The 24,607-nt window shown below is 44.1% G+C and overlaps 1 protein-coding gene across 3 annotated transcripts in view; it reads left to right on the top strand.

The window, feature by feature from the left end:
• The window catches only part of mindy4b (MINDY family member 4B), a 92,612-nt gene that overhangs the window by 55,812 nt on the left and 12,193 nt on the right, over positions 1 to 24,607 (top strand). For 2 of the 3 annotated variants that reach the window (XM_043702744.1, XM_043702745.1), the window contains exons 5-11: positions 3,446 to 3,565; positions 9,777 to 9,874; positions 12,897 to 13,062; positions 17,793 to 17,858; positions 19,034 to 19,104; positions 21,982 to 22,054; positions 23,017 to 23,193. In XM_043702744.1, the coding sequence (XP_043558679.1) occupies positions 3,446 to 3,565; positions 9,777 to 9,874; positions 12,897 to 13,062; positions 17,793 to 17,858; positions 19,034 to 19,104; positions 21,982 to 22,054; positions 23,017 to 23,193 (771 nt within the window). The remainder of the gene's footprint in view (positions 1 to 3,445; positions 3,566 to 9,776; positions 9,875 to 12,896; positions 13,063 to 17,792; positions 17,859 to 19,033; positions 19,105 to 21,981; positions 22,055 to 23,016; positions 23,194 to 24,607) is intronic. The other variant, XM_043702746.1, reaches the window with a different exon arrangement.

Below are 24,607 nucleotides of genomic sequence, written 5' to 3' on the forward strand. Positions count from 1 at the left end.
CCGCCCACCTGGGCAGATCCAGTGGTAACTTTCAAAACAGTCTTAGATATATCGAATCTTAAAGCTGTACAGCATGGAAACAGCTGTACAGCTGTACAACTCGTCCATGCCGGCCAGATATCCTAAATTAATCTAGTCCTATTTGCCAGCATTTGGCCCATATCCCTCTAAACCCTTCCTATTCATGTACCCATCCAGATGCCTTTTAAATGTAATTGTATTAGCTTTCACCACTCCTTCTGGCAGCATGTTCCATACATGCACTACCCTCTGCATGAAAAAGTTGTCCCTTAGGTCCCTTTGAAATCTTTCCTCTCCCTTAACCCTATGCCATGTAGGTTTGGACTCCCCTACACCAGGGAAAAGACCTTGGCTGTTACCTTATTGTTCCCAACCATCACACCCCACCCAACCCCCCAAATTTAAACTTGCAATACAGAAATGATATAACTGTTAAAATTCAAGAGGTAAAGAACTATCCCTGAAGTCACTATTTAAAGTAAAAATTAACAACTACCTCTATAAAGTCAGCCCTCAGCCTCTGATGCTCCAGGGAAAATAGCTCCAGCCTATTCAGCCTCTCCCTATATTTGAAGAAGGTTAACTTATTGGGCTACAGGGAGAAGCAAGGGATACCTCTTTTAAAGAGCTAGCATGAGTACAATGGACTAAATGGCCTCTATCGCTGCTCTGTAATTCCATGAAGTGAATGCACAGTGTACCAACATGTTTGGTTTTCCAGCCACACCAATTTACTCTGTGAGATGGATCCCAGCAACATTAAAAGTCTGAATTCATTCAAAACTAGTGGGTGTAGCTTCAAAACAGCCAAGTGTGCCCAATGCTGATTCTAGTTGGTCACCCTCCTTCCTGTCAGAGTTCAATCATACTGAACCAGTGAAGTGTGAGTTGTGTAAGTACATGACAAAATAAAGTTCTAGAGGGATATGCTGATGGGGTTAGATTAAGTTACAAATCACACAACACCGGGTTATAGTCCAACAGGTTTGATTGGAAGCACTAGCTTTCGGAGCGACATTCCTTCGTCAGGTGGTTGACAGGAGCAGCACTCCGAAAGCTAGTGCTTCTAATGAAACCTGTTAGGCTATAACCTGGTGTCGTGTGATTTGTAACTTTGTACATCCCAGTCCAACACCGGCACGTCCACATCATGACTACAATTTCAGTTTCCGATTTATTTCGCAATGTCATTATCACTGTAATATGGGAAATGCAGCTGCCCGTCTGCACACTGAAGAGCCCCCACATTGAGCACAATGTGGTAAAGACTGGATAAGCTGCCTTTATGATGTTGGTTGAGGAATAAATATTGACCGGTCTCCCCCTGTTCTTCTTCATAACTGTGCTATGGAATTTTTTTGTTTTACTTTTGAGGGTCCCCAGTTTATTGATTTATCTGGAAGATGGCACCTCTGATGATGTAACATGTCCTCAGTACTCAGTGTCAGCTTTTAGAGATTTTTTTTCTCAAATTGCAGTGGGACTTGAACTTTTGCCTTGGGAGTGAAAGTGTTTTATCAAACATGCCGTGGCTGACAAAGAAGGATGCCATTTGGCCTATTGTTCATATGCTAGCTAATTGATTTAGTATCTTGGGTTTGGAAACTGGGCCCTAAATTTTACTAAAGACAGAGTAATTCTCAATTCTTGCAAAAATTGGAGGAGGACAGAATGCTGCTCTGAACACAGCACCTACCATTTTCACAAGGAAGGGTGTATTTGGGGTGGATGCTAATTTCCATGTCCCTGATTCAAGAAAGAAATTGCACGTGTTAAAACTGATTTTCACTATTGGGAGGTTGAAATGTGAATTAGACAATTATTATAGGTGGTAATAGAGGATCTAAAAGTGACAGAAACCTTTGGAGATGTAGGATACCATCCTGGAGAAGAAGGTACTCTTTTGGAGCTGGTTCCAGGACACATTTGGAGAAGTCAGGTGCCCTTTGAGTGAGGGATGCTGCCCTTTGCAAATGGTAAGATGCTCTTAGGACTGCTAAAAATAGACATGTATGTGTGTAAAAAGTGAATAAACACATTGAAACTGTCAAGCTCATTGAAGCTGTAAAGGGAACTGTAAAAGGGAACTGTCAACAGAACTGTCAAAGGAGATATCGAAACAAGGCATTTCAAACTTCTGCCCTTTAACTATTTTAAGAAATGTCTGCCCTGTTAAAAAAATCAGTGCTTACTATTTAATTCAGTTTATTAACATAATCCTCAGGGCTATAATTACAGGACTGATTTGCATGACGGATTTCACAACCCTTCATTATTACAATGGGGTGTTTGTCAGTACACAGTTTCAATGACAGCTCCCAGTGATGGTGCACTCATTAAAGTGGAATTATGATTTGCAATTGTTTGTTCTTAAAATGGATCGGTTTGTTCTTATAATGGATTGAAGGAAATTAAATGCGGTGTTTCTGTTTAGCCATGAGAGTAGCTTTACTTTGCAGTAGTGAATTCATTAGTAGGCACCTCGTCACTCCAAATAATCTTAGCAAGGGTCCTGATGTCTGTCCTTGATAGATACAGGGTGAGTTGGCATGGTAACTGTAAAGATAAAAGGTATGGAGGAGGCAAGTTTTGGCATCAGGCTATAAAGCCATTGTGATAGATAGAAGGGCATACTTTGGCATGAAGGTTCAGGGGATGGGTGGTAGGTCATAGGTTAGAATGGAAGATATGAGGGCCATGAGATTTAGTTGGCCACATGATGTAGCATGCTTTGGCAGGGAAGGGATATAGGAAATGTGTAGTTGGCGAGAACAGCTTTATGATTCAAAGTGTTTTTTTTTCAAATTTCGACACAGATCAGTGTACCAAAGAAGGCCAGCCTGCCAGTTCAGCACTGCATCTGGCAACACAGCCTTTCTTTAAATTCATTCATGGGATGAGGGCAGCACTGGCCAGGCCAGCATTTATTGCCCAGAGGGCAATTAAGAGTCAACTATAATTCTGTGGATCTGGAGCCACATGTAGGCTAGACCAGGTAAGGAGGTAGATTCCTTTCCTAAAGGACGTTAGTGAACTAGATGGGTTTTACCAATCAGTAATGGATTCACAGTCATTGTAAGACTCTTAAATTCCAGATTTTTTTTAAGTGACTTCAAATTATGCCACCTGCCATGGTGGGATTCAAACCCAGGTCCCCAGATCATTACTTGGGTCACTGGAGTAACAGTCTAGTGCTAATAGCGCTAGGCCATTGCCTTCCTTTAACTTAGCTAAGAACAAGAATTGCTCAGACCTGCTCAGAACGAGAATTCACCAATTATCCAGTTCAGGTTTGCAAAGTTGGGAATCATCCAAGATCTTCACTCCCGACCCAGGAGTGAAAATCCAGGCCCCAGGTGTAAATGGATCTCCGCTACTTCTGTACAATTGCTGCATTATGACCAGCGATTTCTTTTCCACATAGGCACTACGGAAGATTCTGTTTGGAACAGCATTTCAAGTTTTCAGTTATGAATGGAAGAAATCCCACTTTAAATTCCGAGATCCCTATTCAGATCTGGCATATGCCCTGGAGGCAGAGAGGGTGAGTAAAATTGTTCAAAATCAATTGGTTTTATTGGGGTCATCCATGTGTCTCCACACACAGAAACCCATTACCATGTCTAAAGTCATAAAGCTAAACTATCATCCACAATTTAGAACAAAGAATTCTGACATGGAATTTGGGTGCCGCTGTCATACTCAGCACTTGTTGCTCCATCCCTAATTGCCCTTGACCTGAGCAGCTTGCTAGGCTATTTCAGAGGGCAGCTAAGAGACCATTAAAGGTGGCACGGTGGCTCAGTAGTTAGTACTGCTGCATCACAGCACCAGGGACCTGGGTTTGATTCCAGCCTGGGGCGACTGTCTGTGTGGAGTTTGCATATTCTATGTGCAGGTTAGGTGAATTGGCCATGCCAAATTGCCCATAATGTTGAGGGGTGTGTAGGCTAGCTGCATTAGTCAGGGGAATGGGTTGGGGTGGACTTGGTGGGTCAAATGGTCTGTTTCCACACAGGAGGGATCCTAATTGTAATTACCTTGCTGTGGGTCTGGAGTCACACATAGGACAGACTTCCCTTCCTAACTGAAAGAGTTTTAGAGCAATCAATGAGAATTTGAGTCCAGCACTGTTGAGACGTGGGGCAGAATCTTCAGGCAACGTGAACTATGCTGAGACTTAAGGCAGAATCTCACTTGAAATCTAACTCTTTCTCAACATCAGGAACAATTTGCTCCATCAGCAGCAATTGCCAGTTCAGAGGGCTTAGAGCTTGATAAATGTCTTATCCAAATGCACCAAACAAGCTGGATATTGAGAAATCTCATCATGTAACTTTGAGTGGGTACCTGGTAACTTTTTTTGGGGGGTGGGGGGTGGGGTGGAGGGGGGCTCCATGTTTTCCACCACCAAATGGCATGAATCAAGGCAGGATCCTCAGACACCAACCACTCACACCCTTTCTTATCCAGAGACATTGGCATATGACAACTGCTAGCCCTTACAACCATTATGGCACCGTTCCAATCCATTTGTAGTCTGCTTCATTAACAGAGTACCAGCATTGGGGAGCCAGTGGCCTAGTGGGTTTTTTTTTTTACTAGACTTTTAATCCAGAAACTCGGTTATTTTACTGGGGACCTGGCTTCAAATCTTGCCACAGCAGATGGTGGAATTTAATTTTTCAATAAAGAATCTGGGATTAAGTATCCAAAGATGACCAGAAAATCATTGTCGATGGTTGGGAAAAACTCGTTTAGGAAATCTGCCATCCTTATCTGGTCTGGCCCAAATGTGACTCCAGACCCACAATAATGTGGTTGACTCTTAACTGCCCTCTGGGCAATTAGGGATGGGCAACAAATGTTGCCCCACATTCTGTGAGTGAACGAAACAAAAGATTGCAGTAAGGGCAGTAGTGGGGTGTGGAACCTCCTGCCTCCAACAGCAGTAGACTCGCCATCTTTAAGGGCATTTAAATGGTCATTGGAAAAACATATGGAGGAAAATGGAATAGTGTAGGTTAGATGGGCTTCAGATTGGTTCCACAGGTTGGCACAACATCGAGGGCCAAAGGGCGCTGTAATGTTCTTTGTTCTATGTTCTATAGCTGTAAGGATTCTTTGAAAGCAGGGACAGACACCCAACATGTGACTTGAAACAGACTGCATGTCAGTGATGTTCATTTACTATCCTTACATAGCGCATACCTGCCGGTGTGCAGCCTCCATGCCTGGCCTTGTCCTATTGTGTCTTTCCTGTTAGCACTTCCACCAGAGCCAAAGGCAATCAGTAGTGCCTTATTGATATTGTGCTCTTTCACACTGACTCACAGATGGGCTACTTGTCTTGCTAGTTACTAGGGTCCCATCCAGAGGTTGGATGTCTGTATGAACGGCATTCGAGGAGTCAACCTGACCGCCCCCTCAACGTGTACCATCTGCCTGTGTGGCAAATACATGGCACCAAATGGTTGTGTCAGAAACCAGCTGGGGTTTAGCCCTCAGTCCAGTTGGGGTGGGGAGAGGACACTGTCGGGTCAAGAGGTCCTGTTGCCATCATTCACAGGCACAGTCCGGCAGCTTGCCCACTGATCCGTCTCTGTACGATCTGGGCAGTGAGCAGCAGTCAGTCCTATACGGCCAGCATGCAGGCAGTAGCATGTGTGAGCAAACTGCTCAGGGCTCAGCTGAGTCATGTCTATAAGCTGCTTGTGGTTTGGGGTGAATGTAGCCCTCAGAGGGTCCATACAGAAAAGTACAGAGGGTATCTGAAAGGGGTAGTTGGGGGATTACTGCTAAAATGTGTGGGGAGGGTGGGGGATTGAGTTGGGGGGAGCTTGGGGCATTAAGTGTGGGGTGGTCAAGACTGGAGGTGAGGAAGCAGGTATGATTGTGGAGGTGGAAACAAGGACAGTGATGTAGGGCATCTCAAGGTGCACAAAGGGTGGGCCGAATAGCATCGGAGGGTACGATACATTGGAAATGGTGAACACCATATCTTCCTCCAGGGGAGCATAGAGGGGCATCATTAACATGTAATGTCATGACTCACAGAGAATAGCTGGAGGCTTTTGGTGTAGTGTGGGGTAAAAGGGGAGGTTCAGAAGGGGTAGCTGATGACCAGGCAGTTCCTTCTGGGATGTTAGTCTCTGTGTGGGTCTTGCTAAGAAGATGGATGCAGGAGGAGCAGGGCTGACCCCAATCCCAGCATCAAGAGCAGGACACCATGGAGAATGAGGTGCTCTGGAAGGAGTCACAACCATAGGTTTCCTCAGGATATGGAGGGCCCACAGCAGGAACTGCCCATTCTCCCTCTCCTGGGGGTGGGCAAGTCTCAGTGGTAATCCAGGCTGTGTACTTGAATGACCTGAGTCCTGTGGAAGTGGAGGACCATCCTCTTCCTGTGAAGGTCCTGATTCACTTTGTTTCCCCATGACAAGGTCAGTGCTGCAGCCCGGGCCGTAGGTTAGATTAGATTACTTACAGTGTGTAAACAGGCAGTTTGGCCCAACAAGTCCACACCAACCCGCCACCCACCCAGACCCATTCCCCTACATCTACCCCTTCATCTAACATTATGGGCAATTTAGCATGGCAAATTCACCTGACCTGCACATTTTTGGATTGTGGGAGGAAACCTCTGAGAGCGCAGTAATACAACACCGTGGAATTCATCAGCAGGAAAAGATTCCATTCCATTCATATCCAGGTGATCTGTGATCACCGTTTCCACGTCCTGAAGGTGTGTGCCCACTCCCCTGGCAGCTGCCAGAACTCCTACATCCTGGAGAACTGTTATGTTCCTGCTGGGTTTGAGCGTCCAGGTGTCTTTGCAAGGCTGGTTACTGGGGAATGATGGGTACCTACTGCAACCATGCCTCACAAGACCATTGTGTAACCCCCAGCACAGATGCAATGCTGCCTATGCCTTGGGCAAGCCCCAAGATGGAGAAGATGGTGGGGTTCCACTGCTTTCACCAGTCTGGCTTTAGGGGTCAGAGAAACCACCACTGGAATCCAGACAGTGTGCTGTGCCTGGCACAACTGGAGCAGGAAGTGAGGTGACATCATAGAGTCATAGAGATGTATAGCATGGAAACAGACCCTTCGATCCAATTTATCTATGCCGACCAGATATCCTAATCCAATCTAATCCCATTTGCCAGCACTTGGTCCATATCTCTCTAAATCCTTCCTATTCATATACCCATCTAAATGCCTCTTAAATGCTGTAATTGTACCATCCTTCACCACTTCCTCTGGCAGCTCATTCCATACACGCACCACCCTCTGTGTGAAAAGGTTGCCCCATAGGTCTCTTTTATATCTTTCCCCTCTCACCCTAAACCCTTTAGTTCTGGACTTCCCAATCCCAGGGAAAAGACTTTGCCTATTTACCCTATCCATGCCCCTCATAATTTTATAAACCTCTATAAGGTTAATCCTCAGCCTCCAATGCTCCAGGGAAAACAGCCTTAGACTATTCAACCCCTCCCTATAGCTCAAATCCTCCAACCCTGGCAACATCCTTGGAGATCTTTTCTGAACCCTTTCAAGTTTCACAACACGGTTACATGTTAGATGCTGGGGAGCTGGGGGAGGCGGAACAGTCATCCGAAAAGGAAGAGAAGGTGGAGATTGAGGGCGTGGAAGCTCTCCTTGTGGATGCCAGAGCTCAGCAGCATCAAGCACCACAAGGCAGACAGGAGTTGACTGACATCCTGCCCCAACCCCTAACCCCGCAACCCTCTCCGCCCACCCTCCTCTACCCCGGTCCCAGTCACTCAGAGCTGGGTGAAGCAGACAATCATGGAATGTAAAACAGTCATCGCTCACGATGCAGCTCCTGATTTACATTGTGGGGGTGAACCGCCCCCTCCAGTCATTTTGTTTGAGTTCATTTTTGCCAGCTGTAAATTAACACTCCTATTTGGAATTGTCTGATTGATCTCCAGATGTGATGTTCCTCTACTGGACAAAGACCAGATATATGCCCATGGGCATTGAGGACAGGGTAGCAGTGATTTCAAGGGAACGTTTAGACAGCGTGTAGCTATGGACAGGTAAACTAGGTGGTTAAACAGCAGTGAGGGTGAGAGAATGGGGAGTGCCAACAAAGCCACATATGTGCCGTGAGTAGCGTGGCTTGGTGTTTGCAGTGCCATTATGTTGTTGGTAAGGGGCAATGCTGTGTGCCAATGAATGTCCAGGTGTACCATGGCCTTTTAAAGATGGTACAGATGCAAAGGATACTGTATTTTCAGTGGACATCAGGGCAAATGATGAGTTGTTCTATGAACGATGATGAAAGTATGGGGCTACTATCGGATTCCACAAGTGGGTAGGCAGTTAATGAGGCACGTTTGGTAAGATACGATGAGAAATCTCACTGGATCTCACAGCAAAAAAACCCCTCTAAAATAAGGTCAATGTAGCTTGCTCTTTGCCAAAAAGAAAAATATAGATTCAGTTAGAGCTGTACTCAACTTAAACACCACCAGCATCCATGATGGGATTCAAACCCAGGCCCCAGATAACTGGCTTGGGCCTTGAGATGCTAACCCACTGATATTACCACTATGTTACCAAGTCTCCTGCTATCAAATGTAGACTCCAGAATAAATGTTAAACTTCATGCCTGAGCATTAACTTGCATTATGGATTGCTCACCTTTATAGGAACATACCTGATTTTCATTTCTATTGATTCAGAATGCCAGATTTACACTCTGTCATGACTACTGACCCTAACTCCTGACAGCTTATGGGCAAATAAAACTCTTAAATTACAACATGTATTTCTAAAAGAGGCCTGATACAACCAAAGTGATAATCCTATTGTGCCACAAGATCCTTCAGTTTAACCAGCCTGTGCTGATTAATTTTGTTCTATTGATTTCCTTCCAATCTTTTCTCATCTACATCTATCATTGCAACCTATTCCCTTTGCACTCAAGCACTTCCTGTTAACTGCGTAAATACAATTCATTTCAGCAGTGTCAACTTCCACATTCTTTGAGAAAGAATTTTTTTCAGAATTTCCAATTAAGTTTTGTCATCCAGTTGGTAAAGGTTGCGGTTTGATAGTCTAAAAGCACCCATTTATCTGGAGCAATATTGGATATAAGAGCAGGAGTAGGCTTTTCAATCACCATGGTGGCTCAGTGGTTAGCACTGCTGCCTCACAGCTCCAGGGAACCCAGGTTCAACTTCACCCTCGAGTGACAGTGTGGTGTTTGCATATTCTCCCTGTGTGCGTTTCCTCTGGGTGCTCCAGTTTCTTCCCACAGTCCAAAGATGCACAGGTTAAGTAGATTAGCCATGGGAAATGATGGGAGTGGTTCTGGGCGGGATCCCTTTAGAGGGTGGCTGAATGGCCTGCTTCCCCTTATAGGGATTCCATGATTCACCAGGCCTTCTCTGTCCATTCAAACAGATTGTGGACTTGACACCATTTTTCTCCACATCCCTTGGTGTCATTGTTTCCAGAAATCTATTGAATTCAGCCTTGAATCTACTCGATAATTGACTCTCCACAGCCCTCTATGATAGAGAACTTCTAAAATTCCCTGGGTAGAGAATCTTAATCCTAAATGCCCCGTTCCTTATTCTGGGACCATGTCCATCTGTTCTATTCTCACCATCCACGGGAAACAGCTAATGTTATGTTTAAGTGTGATTAGTAGGACTGCAATATGTTAAAACAAGGCTGATAAGATTGATGTTTCTTAAAATTGTTCATTCTTTTTGAAGGGCGGCATCAGGTCTATTCAGATGGCTGTGCAAGCACATATTCTCAAGTACTTGCTGTTCACCAGAAACAGTGAATTGGAAAGCCAGAATATTAAATGGTAAAATAAAGCTCTCATCTTGACTTATTGGTCAATGTTCAAGAATAATTTTGAAATGTTATTGGTTGCTTTCAATGAGTTTTGAGATGTTTCGATCCCAGCTGAGTTAGGGGCATTTCTTAAGGCCCAAGGGAATACTGCAGGGACCATGCAAGCAGCTAGCATTGGGAAGGCTAGAGAAACCTAGCAGGGACTGAAAATGTGTCTTCAACTCTGTTTCTCTCTCCACAGATACTGGCAGACCTGCTGAGTTTCTCCAGCATTGTCTGTGTTTGTTTCAGATTTCCAGCACCTGCAGTATTTTGGAGGGTGCAAGGGATATCCCAGGGGAGTACATCTCAAACAGACATATATTAGAAATAAGATTATCAGTCCTCCTGTATTAACTGCAATGTCCAAGGATTAAATAGAAATCTCTTCTGAGCAACACAGAGGGAAAAGATTTTCGGAGAAAGTAAGGACTGCAGATGCTGGAGATCAAAGTCGAAAAGTGTGATGCTGGAAAAGCACAGCAGGTCAGGCAGCATCCGAGGAGCAGAAGAGTCAATGTTTCGTGCATAAGCTCTTCATCAGGGATGTGTGTCAAATCTGTGTGTCAAATGTTAGTCAGTCTGTGGAATTCTTTATTGTAGGGAGTTATGGAGGCTGGATCATTCAGTATATTCAAGACTGAGATAGATTTTTAATCGGTAAGGGTTATGGGGAAAAGGCAGGAAAGTGCAGATAAGGATTATCAAATCAATCATGATCTAGGTTAAAAATCACACAACACCAGGTTATAGTCCAACAGGTTTATTTGGAAGCACTACTTTTCAGAGCGCTGCTCCTTCATCAGGTGGTTGTGGAGTATAAGATCATAAGACACAGAATTTATAGCAAAAGTTGACAGTAACTGAACTTATATATTGAAAAAGATCTGGATTGTTTGTTAAGTCTCTCATCTTTTAGAATGACCATGTTGGTTTCAGTTCTTCCGTATGTAAATCGCAGAACCTTTTCAAAGTTACATTGTCAAGTGAACTTTAACAATTGATGTCATGTCAGCCCAGATAATGCATTGAAGATGTGAAGTGCCCTGTGTGAGGCTGTCTGTTCCCTAATGTTCAGACTGATTCTAATTGAAAAAATGGATTTACAGAACCTTATATGGCTTCATGCAGTTTTTGAGCAAAGTAAAATATAATTCTGCAAGTACAAATTCACCCCACAAACTTATGTGTATGTGGGCATTTCGGTGTGTGTGGCGGGGTGGGAGGGGGGCTTGTTATGAGTATCTGTGAGAGAGTGTGTGCATGTGTGTGAGTGTAAAGGGGTATAACTCTGTAACAGGGTGCATGTGAGTGTGGGAGTGTATGTATGAGCATATGAGAGAGAGCTTGTGTATGAGAGAGGATCTGTGTGTGTGTGCATGCGTGTGTGTGTTTGGGCGTGTGTGTATGTGTATTTGGGCATGTGTATGTGCGTGTCTGTGCCTGTGTCTGTCTGTCTGTCTGTCTGTGAGTGTGCGTCTATCTGTGTGTGTATGTATATATATAGTGCAATGGGGTCACCTTGGGGTCACCCCCAAGATCCCAGTTGAGGCCATCCCCATGGGTACCGAACTTGGCTATCAGCTTCAGCTCGGCCACTGTGTGTTGTTGCCTGTCCCAAAGTCTGCCTTTGAGAACGGTCATCAGAAGGTCTGAGGCCGAATGTCCCGGGCCACTGAAGTGTTCTCCGACTGGGAGAGAAGACTCCTGTCTGTTGATTGTTCTGCCGTGTCCATTCATTCGTTGCTGCAATCTCTGCTCGGTCTCACCAAAGTACCATGCCTCAGTACATCCTCGCCTGCAGCATATGAGATAGACGATGTTGGCCAAGTCACATGAGTACCTGCCGCGTACACCGTGGGAGGTGTCCCCACGCCTAACGGTGTCCACAACCACCTGATGAAGGAGCAGTACTCAGAAAGCTAGTGCTTCCAAATAAACCTGTTGTCTATGACCCTGGTGATATGTGACTTTTAACCTTGTACACCCCAGTCCAACACCAGCATCTCCAAATCTATGATCTATGCTCCCTCTAAGCCAAGTTACTGTGTAGCTGCTCAGAGGTCTGTTCATATTCAATTCTGTAAGTAATTGTCATGCTTCAACCTTGGAGGACCCCAGGAGGTATTAGGGGGAACATAGACCATGATCTCATTGAATGGTGGAGCAGACTTGATGGGCTGAATGGCCTATTTCTACTCCTTAGTCTTACAGTCTTATCGTGATGTCTCATTTCTTTTTTCATTTTCAATAATCATTTTGATTAACTGGGTGGTAAAAATATCAAAGGCAAGTGGGGGGGCAACGTAAAAAGACTGTTTGAAGGGACAGATGGGAAGTCATGCGGTGAAACCTCCAGAAATATGCCCATCCTTAGTTAGTGTCCCCCTGGTTAGAATCAGAGCAAGGAGACAGTGGGTTGCATCTTGAGGCTGCAGGAGGAATAGGTGCTCTTGAAGGTCAGATATGCGCCAGGCATAGGTAGGCAACCAGAGGAATGGCCTCAAGGCAGCGTCAAGGCTGCTGGACTGACCTGCACTACTGCGAGAGAGGAAGATGGGCATTGGAGCAGGAATCCCACTCCCATCGTCTAATGGGAGTGACCTGGCAGACAGCCAAAGCAAAAGCACCTTCTCCCAACTGGGGGGGATGTGGTAAATAAATTGCTTTAATTAGGTGCCCGTCTCTTCTGTGCAAGAGATCATACCATTGAGGCATTCCTGACATTGCAAAATATTCCATCCTGGAGAGAGGTGGTTGGGCTTTCCTCCCAATGCCTGCCACCAACATCGCTCATCTACTGGTCTGCCTCCAGAGGATAAAATCCAGCTCAGCATAATTAACATTGAGTCAAATAATGATTGACTTTGTCTGTTTCTGAGGTGCTAAAGCACCCATGTAGTAACTAACCCTTCAGTTACCATCCGCTACTTGTTGGTCACAGTTGGAGTGATTGCAGCTGGTGCCTTACATTTTCCTGCATTCTCTCACAGCCTGCTTGGAGTGAACCATAAAGGACAAGAAAGTGCACTGGCAACTGCACTCTCTGACATTCTGTGGACTGCAGGGGAAGGAGCCGGGAGCTTTGTTTGTTTGGTGACCACTGACTGCTATTTTGCCCCAACAATCGACTACAAAATGGACAGCTACACGGAGAGAGTAAGAGTTAGCACTCAAACATGCGAATCACACAATTAACAGGTCTCTCTTTAATTTGAATAACTTACATTTTCTAAGCTCTGCGAACTTTGCCACTTTTAAACGAGACACCAAACCCAAGACCAAGTTTGCCTGCTCAGTTGACCGATAAATATGACTTAACACTTTTGAGGAATCCAGAGACTCAGCGCTCCATCAAAGATCGATCCCATTGCAATCTGTCTTACCCTAAGAATTGGCATATAAGTTTACATGCACGCTATCCAGTGTACAGTTAAGCAATTCTCATGTTATTTAGTGTAACGTTTTCTATGATTTAGCCTGTAGCTTTTTAAAAATTCATCCAGAGATGTGGACATCACTAGGAGGGTCAAAATTTCCTACCTGTCCTTAATTGCCCTCAAGAAAGTGGTAGGGAGCTGCTTTTGTGAGCTGCTGCAGTGGTGGAGGCACACCCACAGTCCTGTTAGAGAGGTACCTCAAGATAACTCTGTCCATCGTTTGGAGGAGTCAGTGTTGGACTGTGGTGGACAAAGTTAAAAATCACACAACACCAGGTTATAGTCCAACAGGTTTATTTGGATGCACTGGTTTTCAAAGCTCTGCTCTTTCGACAGGGAGCTGTGAAGCAGGGCCTTGCTTCACAACCACCTGATGATCTGTCCATCATGACTGATCCTGAGAGGAGCTAACTAGAGTTGCAGAGTTATCCTGCTGAATGTCAAAAGGCAATGGTTAGATTCTCTTTTTTCAGAGATGGTCAATGACTGGTGTTTGTGTTGCATGAATGTCAATGTCGGGTCAACAAATTCTGCTCTTGGACAATCAGTTCGGCTAAAAGCTAGAGTTTTTTTGAACAAAGAGAATTTTAATAGTAGGCAGTACAGAATTTCAATAAATGTATAAAACAGGGCAGAAATGTTAGCATGAAATTAGCATGAAATCAAACAATGTGACTCACGAAAGCAGAGCAGGGTAGCAACTTTTTTTTACATATTATAACATTATGGTGTCTTGTATTGATGGAAATAAATGAAACTCATTGTAGTTGGCATTCTGCTACATTCAAATGAAAGTAAATAAATAATTTTAACTATTCAAAGCTAGTCTCAGTTCCAAAAGTATTGTATTATGACATAGATTTCAGATCAGACAGACCTGTACCTTTAAGACAGTTATATGTCCTCAGGATGTGGAGGTGCCAGTGTTGAACTGGGGTGGATAAAGTTAAAAATCACACAACACCAGCTTATAGTCCAACAGGTTTATTTGGAAGTACAAGCTTTTGGAGCACTACTCTTGTTCTTCCAAATAAAGGTGTTGGACTATAATCTGGTGTTGCGTGCTTTTAAACAGGTCCTCAGGACATGTGAGATCCCACTACAAAGGGATGCGACTCACTTTCAGTCACTCTCTCTGTGTCATGCAGTCAATATAGTCATTCAGTTATGCGCATGTAAAGTAAGCATGGGACCCAGGCTCTGTGTGTATATCTCTGATATTATAGCCTTGTAAATAATGTCGTAAATCAACTTTTGAACATCTGTCTCAACAGAGCCTGACTCTTTGTGGCATTTGTTATACAGGCTAACATATAGTAAACCTCAAACTGCAGTTACAAGTATTCACTTCAGAGAGATTAAAGAAATCATAGAATCCTTACAGTGTGGAAACAGGCCATTTGGCCCAACAAGTCCACACCAATCCTCTGAAGAGCGATCCATTCCTCTACCCTATTACTCTACATTTACCCCTGACTAATGCTCCTAATCTACACATCCCTGAACACTAAGGGCAATCTAGCATGGCCAATTCACCCAACCTGCATATCTTTGGGCTGTGGGAGGAAACTGGAGCACTATGCAGATATGGAGAGAATGTGGAAACTCCAAACAGACAGTGGCCTGAGGCTGGAATTGAATCTGGGTCCCTGGTACTGTGAGACAGCAGTGCTAACCACTGAGCCACTGTGTTCAAAGTTAAAAGCTAAAAGTAGACTTAATCACAAGGGAAAGCTCCTGGGTTATGCCTTTGAATGTACAACAGAGTGAGTTATTGTTCTTAGAAAAGTTTGATGCTCAGGCTGATTAAGAGAACAATTAATATCATGAAACCAGGAAAACATCTACAGCCGAGTTCATAGATTATAGATCCCATGGTAATGCTAACTCCATTTCACCAGGGTTCTCAATTAAGTTGCCAGGACAATGAGTGAGCCTTTGTGGGAAGTTCTGAAAATGGCAATAAGGGACTTCAATGTCCATCACTGAGAAAGGATCAGCAGTCAAGACAGGTCAATGAAGCTGGTCAATACCTGAAGGACATAGCTGGTAGACTAGATCTGTGGCTAGGGGTAAAGGAGGCAAGAGGGAAACTTGATCTCATCTTCACAAATCTGTCTGCTGCAGAACCATCTGTCCATGACAATATTGTTAAGAGTGACCAATGCACAGTCCTTATGGAGATAAAGTTCAGTTTTCACATTTGCAACACATCTTGTCATGTCACTATCACTGTGCTTCAAACACATCTAGCAACTCAAGGCTGGATGTCTATGTCGAGCTGTGCAGCAAACTGCACTCAAACACAACGTGCAACCACTTGACCCAGGATATCCCTGGGTCCACCACTACAATCAAGCTAGTGTATCGATCTTAGTACAATGGAAAGTGCAGGAGGGTACGCCAGGAGCAGCACTAGGCAGACTCAAAGATAAGATGTCAACCTGGTGAACATACAACACAGGACTAATTGCATGCTCAACAACATTAAGCGATAGACAGGAACAAACACTGAGAATGCTGGAGAAACTCAACAGGTCTGGCAGTATCTCTGGAAAGAGAAACCGAGTTAATGTTTCAAATCCAGGGTGACACTTCTTCAGACATGATAGACAGAGCTAAGTAGTTCCGCAATCGACGGATCAGATTTAAGCTCTGCAGTCCTGCCACATCCAGTGGTGAGTGGTGGTGGACAATTAAACAACTCACTGGAGGAGGAGGCTCCACAAATATACCCATCCTCAATGATGGAAGAGCCCAGCATATCAGTGCAAAAGATAAGGCTTAAGCATTCATAACAATCTTCAGCCAGAAGTACCAATTTGATAATCCATCTCCAGAGGACGCCAGCATCATAGATACCAGTTTTCAGCCAATTCAATTCACTCCATGTGATATCAAGATGCACGAGATGCAGCAAAGACTGTGGTCCTTGACAGCATTCTGGCAATAACACTGAAGACTTGTGCTCCCTTCGCCAAGCTATTCCAGTACAGTTACACCACTGGCATTAACCTAACAATGTGGAAAATCACCCAGGTACGTCCCATAAACAAAAATCAGGACAAATCCACCCCAGCCAATTACCATCAGTCTACTCTCGATCATCAGTAAAGTGATGGAAGGCGTCATCAACAGCGCTAGCAAGTAGCACCTGCTCAGCAAAAACCTGCTCAGTGACTCCCAGTTTGGGTTTCACCAGGGCCACTCAGCTCCTGACCTCACTACAGCCTTGGTTCAAACATGGACAACAGAGCTGAAAATCCAGAGCTGAGGTGAGAGTGATAGCCCTTAACATCAAGGCTGTGTTTGACCGAGTGTGGCATCAAGGAGCCCTAGCTAAACTGGAATCAATGGGTCTCAGGGGCAAGCACTCCAGTTATGATCATTGAAAGTCAGCCATCTTAGCTCCAGAAGATCTCTGGAGGAGTTCCTCAGGATAGTATCCTTGGCCTAAACATTTTCAGCTGCTTCGATGACTAATATCCTCCATCATAAAGTCAGAATTAGATATGTTTGCCGATAATTTCAAAGTGCTCAGCCACCATTCACGATGACTCAAATTCTGAAGTAGTTCATTCCAATACCTGGACAATATTCGGGTTAAGGCTGAAGAGTGGCAATTAACATTCATGCTACACCAATGCCAGACATTAACTATATCCAGCAAGAGAAAATCTAAATATTGCCCGCGAGCAATCAATGTCATCGCTTTATTCACGAATCCCCCAGGATCAGTAATTGCCCTTGATGAGAAACTGAGTCAGTGGCTACAAGAACACGTCAAAGGCTAGGAATCCTGCAGTAAGCAACTAAACTCCTGACTCCCCAAAGCCTGTCCAACACCTACAAGGCACAAGTCAGGGGTGTGATGGAATACTCCCCATTACCTGGATGGGTGCAGCTCCAAACATACTCAAGAAGCTTGACACCATCCAGGGCAAGGACCTTGCTTAATTGCCACCACAACCATAATCACCTCTTCCCTCAACAATTGATGCTCAGTAGAAGCAGTTTGTACCATGTATGAAATGGACTGCAGAAATTCACAAAGCCTCCTCAGACGGCAACCTTCCAAACCCACAACCAATTCCATCTAGAAGGACAAAGGCAGCAGCTATATGGGAACACCACCATCTGCAAGTTCCCCTCCAAGCCACTCACCATCCTGACTTGGAAATATATTACTGTTTCTTCACTGTCACTGGGTCAATATCCTGAAACATACTGCCTGTTGGCATTGTGGGCGTGGCTACACCAAATGACTTGCAGCAGTTCAAGGAGGCAGCTCACCACCCTCTTAAGGGCAATTGGGAATGGACAATAAATGCTGACCCGCATCCCATGAATGAATGATAAAATTATCCCAGCTAGGAAATCCAACATTCATTCAGATCTGCTTGGAGTGTCTTTGCTGCTACCTCACACTTATCTCATTTTTTTTCTTAGCTCCAGCTCTTCCAGTTCACTGACAGGGAAAAGCTGCAAAATTTTATTGCTGAACATATATGCTGTGTAAGTACTTCCCTGTGTTAGCAAATGAAAGTATATTGCAGCTTATTGCCTTAGGTTAATGTAAGACCAAAACCTTTGAAGTATGATGGCCATTGAATGCTTACAACACCTATTTATGTAGGACATTTAACATCACAAAACACTTCAGGGTGCTTCATATGAGTTTAATCAATAGCTTGCTGGGAAATTGGTTAGCGCAGTTTGCTGGACTGGTTACTAATGCCTAACAGTGCAGGTTCAATTCCTGTACTAGCTGAGGTTATTATGAAGGCCCCATCTTCTCAACCTTGTCCCTTTTCGGAGATGTGGTGTTCCTCAGGTTATACTGCTTCCAGTTGACTCTCTCACTCAAATGAAAGAGTGAAACTATGGTGACTGCTAATCATTACAGCATAGGAAATAGGAGCAGGAGAAGACCATTCAGCCAATCAAGTCTCCTCTGCTATTCAGAGAGATTATGGCTGATCATCTACCTCCTCACTTTGCATCCGCACTATCCTGATATCCCATAATGTCCTCAGTATCCTGGAATTTCTGAGTTGGAGACAGAAAGTTCATGACTGAACTTTCAGAGACCTCTGGAGTCAACAATTCCAAAGATTTGTTCCCCTCTAGTGAAGAAAGTCCTCCTCATTCTCAGTTTCAGATGACTTGCCCCTCATTCTGAGACTGTGCCACCCTGGTCCTAGACTCACCAGCTAAGAGCACTCATTTTTTGAGGGTGGTACTTTTGTCCTCATCCTGATACTGAAAATCCTCACCTTCTTGTCCTAAGAATTCAGGTACATCGGTACATAATTCTTCGAAGTTTGCATCACATTGCAGGGATGTGTGCCAGGAGCAGGCAGGTGGAACTGGTTTAGTTTGGGATTATGTTTGGCATGGACTGAATCCCATGGGTTAGGTTCAGGCTCAAGGGTGAATCTTTAATTTGACTGAAGGTTAGACCGAAGGGTCCTTAAAGTTCAATACTGTCCTTCTCTACTTGCAATTTCAGTGGAGACATAAATTCACTAATTAACTTAAAGCTTTTGGTAAAGTGTCAGAAATGAAGAATTCCAAACCAACAGATCAAAGAATTCATTAGCGCATAGACTGATCCAACGGTATACAAGAACGGTATCTGCAGGTATGAAAGTGTTGCAATTTTTGACTCTAATTTCCTGTCTGATTAGTTTACAGGTGAAGGGAGTCATGCAGTCATTCTGTTCATCTACAGTTTACTCTTGTCAAGGACCCTGGAAAGGTAAGAGAGTTCAAGAGTTTGAAAGTAATGTGGGATCCAAATCTTTCAAAAATACTGCAGGGTCTCTACACAAGGCATTGCAGTGTTTAATTTGTCAAGGCTGCTCAGATTATCGTTCAGGACAAGAAATATTCATGGATAGAAGAGAAAACTGGACGTTCAGTGTAAACTTAATTTCGAGCATCTCCAACTGGCCCAGTTGGAAGCCAAGCTCAATAATAGAAGGAAACTCAACCTTTCAATTCACCGACCTTTTCAAATATCACCTCCCCAAACCAAACCCCAACCATAACCAAAACCCGACCATAACCCTAACTCTAACCCCAACGATAACCATAAACCTAACCCTAACCCCAACGATAACCAAAACCATAACCCTAACCCTAGCCCTAGCTTTTTTCATATATCTCCTCCCCATATCCCTACTCCCAATCCTAACTCTAACCCATACTCTAATCCCAACCCTAATCTTAACCCCAATCCTGACCCTAACCCCATTCTAGCTTGAACCCTAACCCTAATCCCACCCCTAACCCTAACCCTAATCTCAATCCTAACTCTAGCCCTAACCTTAATCCCAATCCTATCCTTAACACTGATCCCAATCCTAACTCTAACCCTAGCACTAACAGTAACCCTGACCCCGACCCTAATGCACCTTTTCAAATATCATCTCCCTAACCCTGACCCTAACCTTAACCCTAACCCTAACCTAAACCCAACCCCAACACCAACCTTAACCCCAACCCAATGGCAGGACATGTGGATTCAAGCAATAGACTCTCTAATCACTCCAAATTCCATAGTTTTCAAGTGGAAGAAAGTCATCCTTGGTCCAGAGGAACTGATCAAGAGAAGAGAATGTCCTATCCATGTTAAATGTGTAAGATGATATTTCTCGTATAGTTCAGCACAATAGTGTATGGAAGTACCATGCCACAGAGCTTTAGGACAGGATTCACATTTGAAGTACCATGAACAGTTTTGGTCCCCTTATTTAATGAAAGATATTTTATTAGAGGCAGTTCAGAGAAGGATCACCAGGTTGATCCCTGGTATGGATGTGAGGGATGTTGAATCAGCCATGATTCTATAGAACTGGTTTGAGAGACTAAATAACCCACCCCTGCTATTACTTCTTATGGTCTTACAGTCTAAGAAACCATCACCTGGTGGGCAGCACGGTGGCACAGTGGTTAGCACTGCTGCCTCACAGCGCCAGAGACCTGGGTTCAATTCCCACCTCAGGCGACTCTCTGTGTGGAGTTTGCACATTCTCCTCGTGTCTTATGAGCAAATGTTAAATGGTTTTGGAGTTTAGAAGAATGAGCGGTGTGCGTGTTGAACCATGTAGGACTTTTAAAGGAAAACTCAGTCGACTTGGCAGCATCTTTGGAGAGAAAGCCCAGTTAATATCTCGGGTCCAGTGACCCTTTTCCAGAACATTCTGAAGAAGAGTCACTTGACCCGAAACATCAACTCTGGTTTCTCTCCACAGATACTGCCAAACCGAGTTTTCCCAGCAATTTCTATTTTTGTTTCCGATTTCCAGTATCTGTAGTTCTTTGTTTTCTGTTCAGGATTCTTAAGGGACATGACAAGGTAAATGCTGAGAGAATATTTCTCCTCATGGGAGAGTCTAGGACCAGAGGGCGTAGTCTCTGAATAAAGGGACACCAGTGTAAGCCTGCGATGAGGAGGAATTTCTTCTCTCTGAGGGTTGTGAGTCTTTGGAACTGTGGGAGCTGTGGGAGCAGAGTCCTTGTGTGTATTTAAGGCTGAGATAGAAAGATTCCTCATCAGTAAGGGATTCAAGGATTACAAGGAAAATATAGGAAAGTGGATGTGAGGAATGTTGAATCAGCCAAGATTCTATAGAACTGGTTTGAGAGACTAAATAACCTGCCCCTGCTTTTACTTCTTATGGTCTTACAGTCTAAGAAACCATCACCTGGTGGGTGGCACGGTGGCACAGTGGTTAGCACTGCTGCCTCACAGCGCCAGAGACCTGGGTTCAATTCCCACCTCAGATGACTCTCTGTGTGGAGTTTGCACATTCTCCCCGTGTCTGTGTGGGTTTCCTCTGGGTGCTCCGGTTTCCTCCCACAATCCAAAAATGTGTAGGTTAGGTGAGTTGGCCATGCTAAATTGCCTGTAGGAGAATGGGTCTGGGTGGGTTGTGGGTCGGTGTGGACTTGTTGGGCCGAAGGGCCTATTTCCACACTGTAAGTAATCTAATCAAAGGCCAAATGTTATGGTATTATGCTTTCATTGGGATGCACTAGGAAGAGTAGAAAAGGAAATGTTTACATTTAAGTCACTCAATTTTTCTTCATCCTTCTTTAACCCTCTCTTCCCATAAGGTGCAGCAAGTCTCTGTCCCTTCATCAGATTTATAAAGTGATGAACAATGGTACAGCTTATACCAACAGTAACTGTTTCCTGGTTCTATTCACACCCTCTCCTTTCGTCCATTTCAATCAATTTCCCAGAAGTGTAAACAATTTATGAAACTGCTGAACATGGAGTGTGTTAGGTTGGATTGAATTGAGTGGTATTGTCTTAGATTGGGGTTGAGTTGTATTGGTTTGTGTTGGTTTGGGTTGCGTTAGGTTGGGTTGGGTTGGGGTTGAGTTGAGTTGTGTTCTGTTGGATTGGGGTTAAGTTGTGTTGGTTTGGGTTGCGCTGGTGTGAGTTGTATTGGGTTGGGTTGTGTTAGGTTGTGTTGGATTGGGTTGAGTTGAGTTGTATTGAGTTGGGTTGGATTGTATTGGTTTCGGTTAGGTTAGGTTGAGTTGTGTTGTGTTGTGTTGTTGGATTGTGTTGATTTGTGCTGAGTTGAGTTGTTTGCTTTCTGATATTTTGTCCTTTTTGCAGGCTCTATACTGATATGGACAATACAACCTCTCACCTCTTGCAGCTGAGTCTGGGAAATTTCATCTGCACACAAGTAAGAATTAATATTTTAAACTATATGTTTCTTAAAAATAAAAATCTGGTGGGGTCCACATCATAACTTGTACCGTGTCCTGTTTAAACTTGTTCTCGTTTACCTGATTAGCTCATGGTCTGGCAACACTTCAGTTTTGAATTCCTAATCCTTGTGCTCAAATCACTGTACATTCTCACTTTTCCCAGCCTCTGTAAACTCCACCAACCTTACAAAGCCCTGAGAGCTCTGCACTTCTCCAGTCCTGACCTTTTGCACATGCTTGATTTGCACCATTGGCTGTTCTCTCGGCTGCTTAAGCTACAGGTTATGGATTTCCTTCCCAGAGGTGTTCAAGAGGACATTAGATGGTTACTTGGATAGAAATACCATGCAGGGATACAGAGAAAGGGCAGGGGATTGGGCACCAGGTAACAGAACTAATGTAGGTCTGATGGGCCGAATGGCCTCCTTTAGCACCAGAACATTTCTGTCATTCTGTGAAACTCACCACTTCTCGATCTCCTTTTCTACTTTCAGGCATTCCATAAAATCTTCATTTTTGCCTGTCCTAAAACTTCCTTAAGCTGGAGTCAAATGATAACACTCTTGTGACATGTGGTAATGTTATAAACAGCTAAAAATCTTACCTACAGTAATTTTCTAGGTTAGAAACGCAGAAAATTGGAGCTGGAACAGGCCATTCAGCCCATCGAGCCTGCTCTGCCATTCAATATGATCATGGCTGATCATCCAACTTAATACCCTGTTCCTGTTTTCTCCTCTATGCCCTTTGATTCCTTTAGCCCAAGATCTATATGTATAGGATGTTTCACCTCCTCAGTCCGGTTGGAGTCCTGGAAATAAAATGGTAGCGTGTAACTTACAATACTATCCAATTCTACCCATCACCTTCAAAAATAAACCATCATTTTAAAAATCTTTACATGCTGTTTCATCTCTGTTTTGTATCATCGTTTTAGGCCCTCATAAACCTAATGCTCACTGGGAGAGCTAGTCCGAATGTTTTCAATGGAGACCTTCAATATGATAACCAAGGTGTCCTGCTTAAAGAACCAAAGCATGGAGTCCTTGCCCGAAGTGATGTGGGGTATCTCTACTGGAACAGACATGAGCTAGAACATGAGAGGCTCCCACAGGTACCTTACTGTGCTTTGTTTTTTTTATTTTTCTGAGGCTGTAAAGGTGGGACTGTGTCAAATTTGTCCAAAATCACCAAGCTGGTTATTTCCATGAAAGCCAGCAAGATTGAACAGGAGTGAGATATCTGCTACCCCACATAAAAGGTTGTCAGCGAATGCTTTCCAGCTCCCAATGTCTTCCCCATGGCCATTTAATTGGCTGGAGGTATGCTTTCTACATCTACTAGGCAAGGATGCCCTACCTGGGAGAGCTGTGGATCAATCCATTTGTCAACAGCCCTCTAGCTCAAGAGCACCACCACGTGCACTGACCGCTCCTGGAACTACAACTAGTGTCAGGACAAAAGATGAGCGCAAGAGTTCCTTTGCTTTATTATTGTCACATTTACCTAGGTACAATGATAAGTTCTGTTTGCGTGCAGAACAGCAGATCATACCATACAAAGTGCATTAGGGTAATAGAAAAAGAGGGAAGAATACAATATTATAGCTCCAGAGAAGGTGCGTAAAGAGTGAAATCAACATTAAATTTAAAACCTGAGAGGTCCATTAAGAAGTCTGATAAAAGTGGGGAAGAAGCTGTTCTTGAATCAGCTGGGTGGCACGGTGGTTCAGTAGTTAGCACTGCAGCCTCCCAGCACCAGTGACCCAGGTTTGATTCCTGCCTTGGGCGACTGTGTGTGTGGAGTTTGCATGTTCTCCCCGTGTCTGTGTGGGTTTCCTCCGGTTTCCTCTCACAATCCAAAGATCTGCAGGTCAGGTGAATTGGCCATGCTCAATTCCCCATAGTGTTAGGTGCATTAGTCAAGGGTAAATGTAGGGGAATCGGTCTGGGTGGGTTACTCTTCGGAGGGTCGGTATGGACTTGTTGGGCTAAAGGGCCTGTTTCCACACTGTAGGGAATCTAATCTAAATGTGTTTAAGCTTTTGTATCTGGATGGGCTAAGAGGCCTGGGGCAGAGAGATTGAAATGACCAAACACTCGGCAGGTCTGGTAGCATCTGTGGAGAGAGAAACAGAGTTAACAGAACTCATTCTGAAGAAAGGTCACTAAACTCAAAACGTTAACTCCACAGATCTGCCAGACCTGCTGAGTTTCTCTGGAAATGTCTGTTTTTCTTTAAGAAAGGGTCCTAGCTGTTTTGTAGCATGTATAACTTGCACTATTTCAAGAGGGCAGCTCATCACCACTCTCTCAATTGGGACAATTAGGGATGGGCAATGAAGGCTGAAATGATGCCCCAGTCTTGTACGTATAAAGTCCATGAGGCTTTGTAAGATTGGATGTTACCATGGTTACTGTTGGGACACAACCTGTTAGTCTGCACTACCAGGAGAAGAAATCTTCTTTCACTTCACTTTTTGTAAGTTTCATAAAGGAACACAGAAACAGGCCACTCAGACAGAGCTG

The sequence above is a fragment of the Chiloscyllium plagiosum genome, chromosome 13 (genome assembly GCF_004010195.1).
Source record: "Chiloscyllium plagiosum isolate BGI_BamShark_2017 chromosome 13, ASM401019v2, whole genome shotgun sequence".
In the NCBI taxonomy this organism is placed as follows: domain Eukaryota; kingdom Metazoa; phylum Chordata; class Chondrichthyes; order Orectolobiformes; family Hemiscylliidae; genus Chiloscyllium; species Chiloscyllium plagiosum.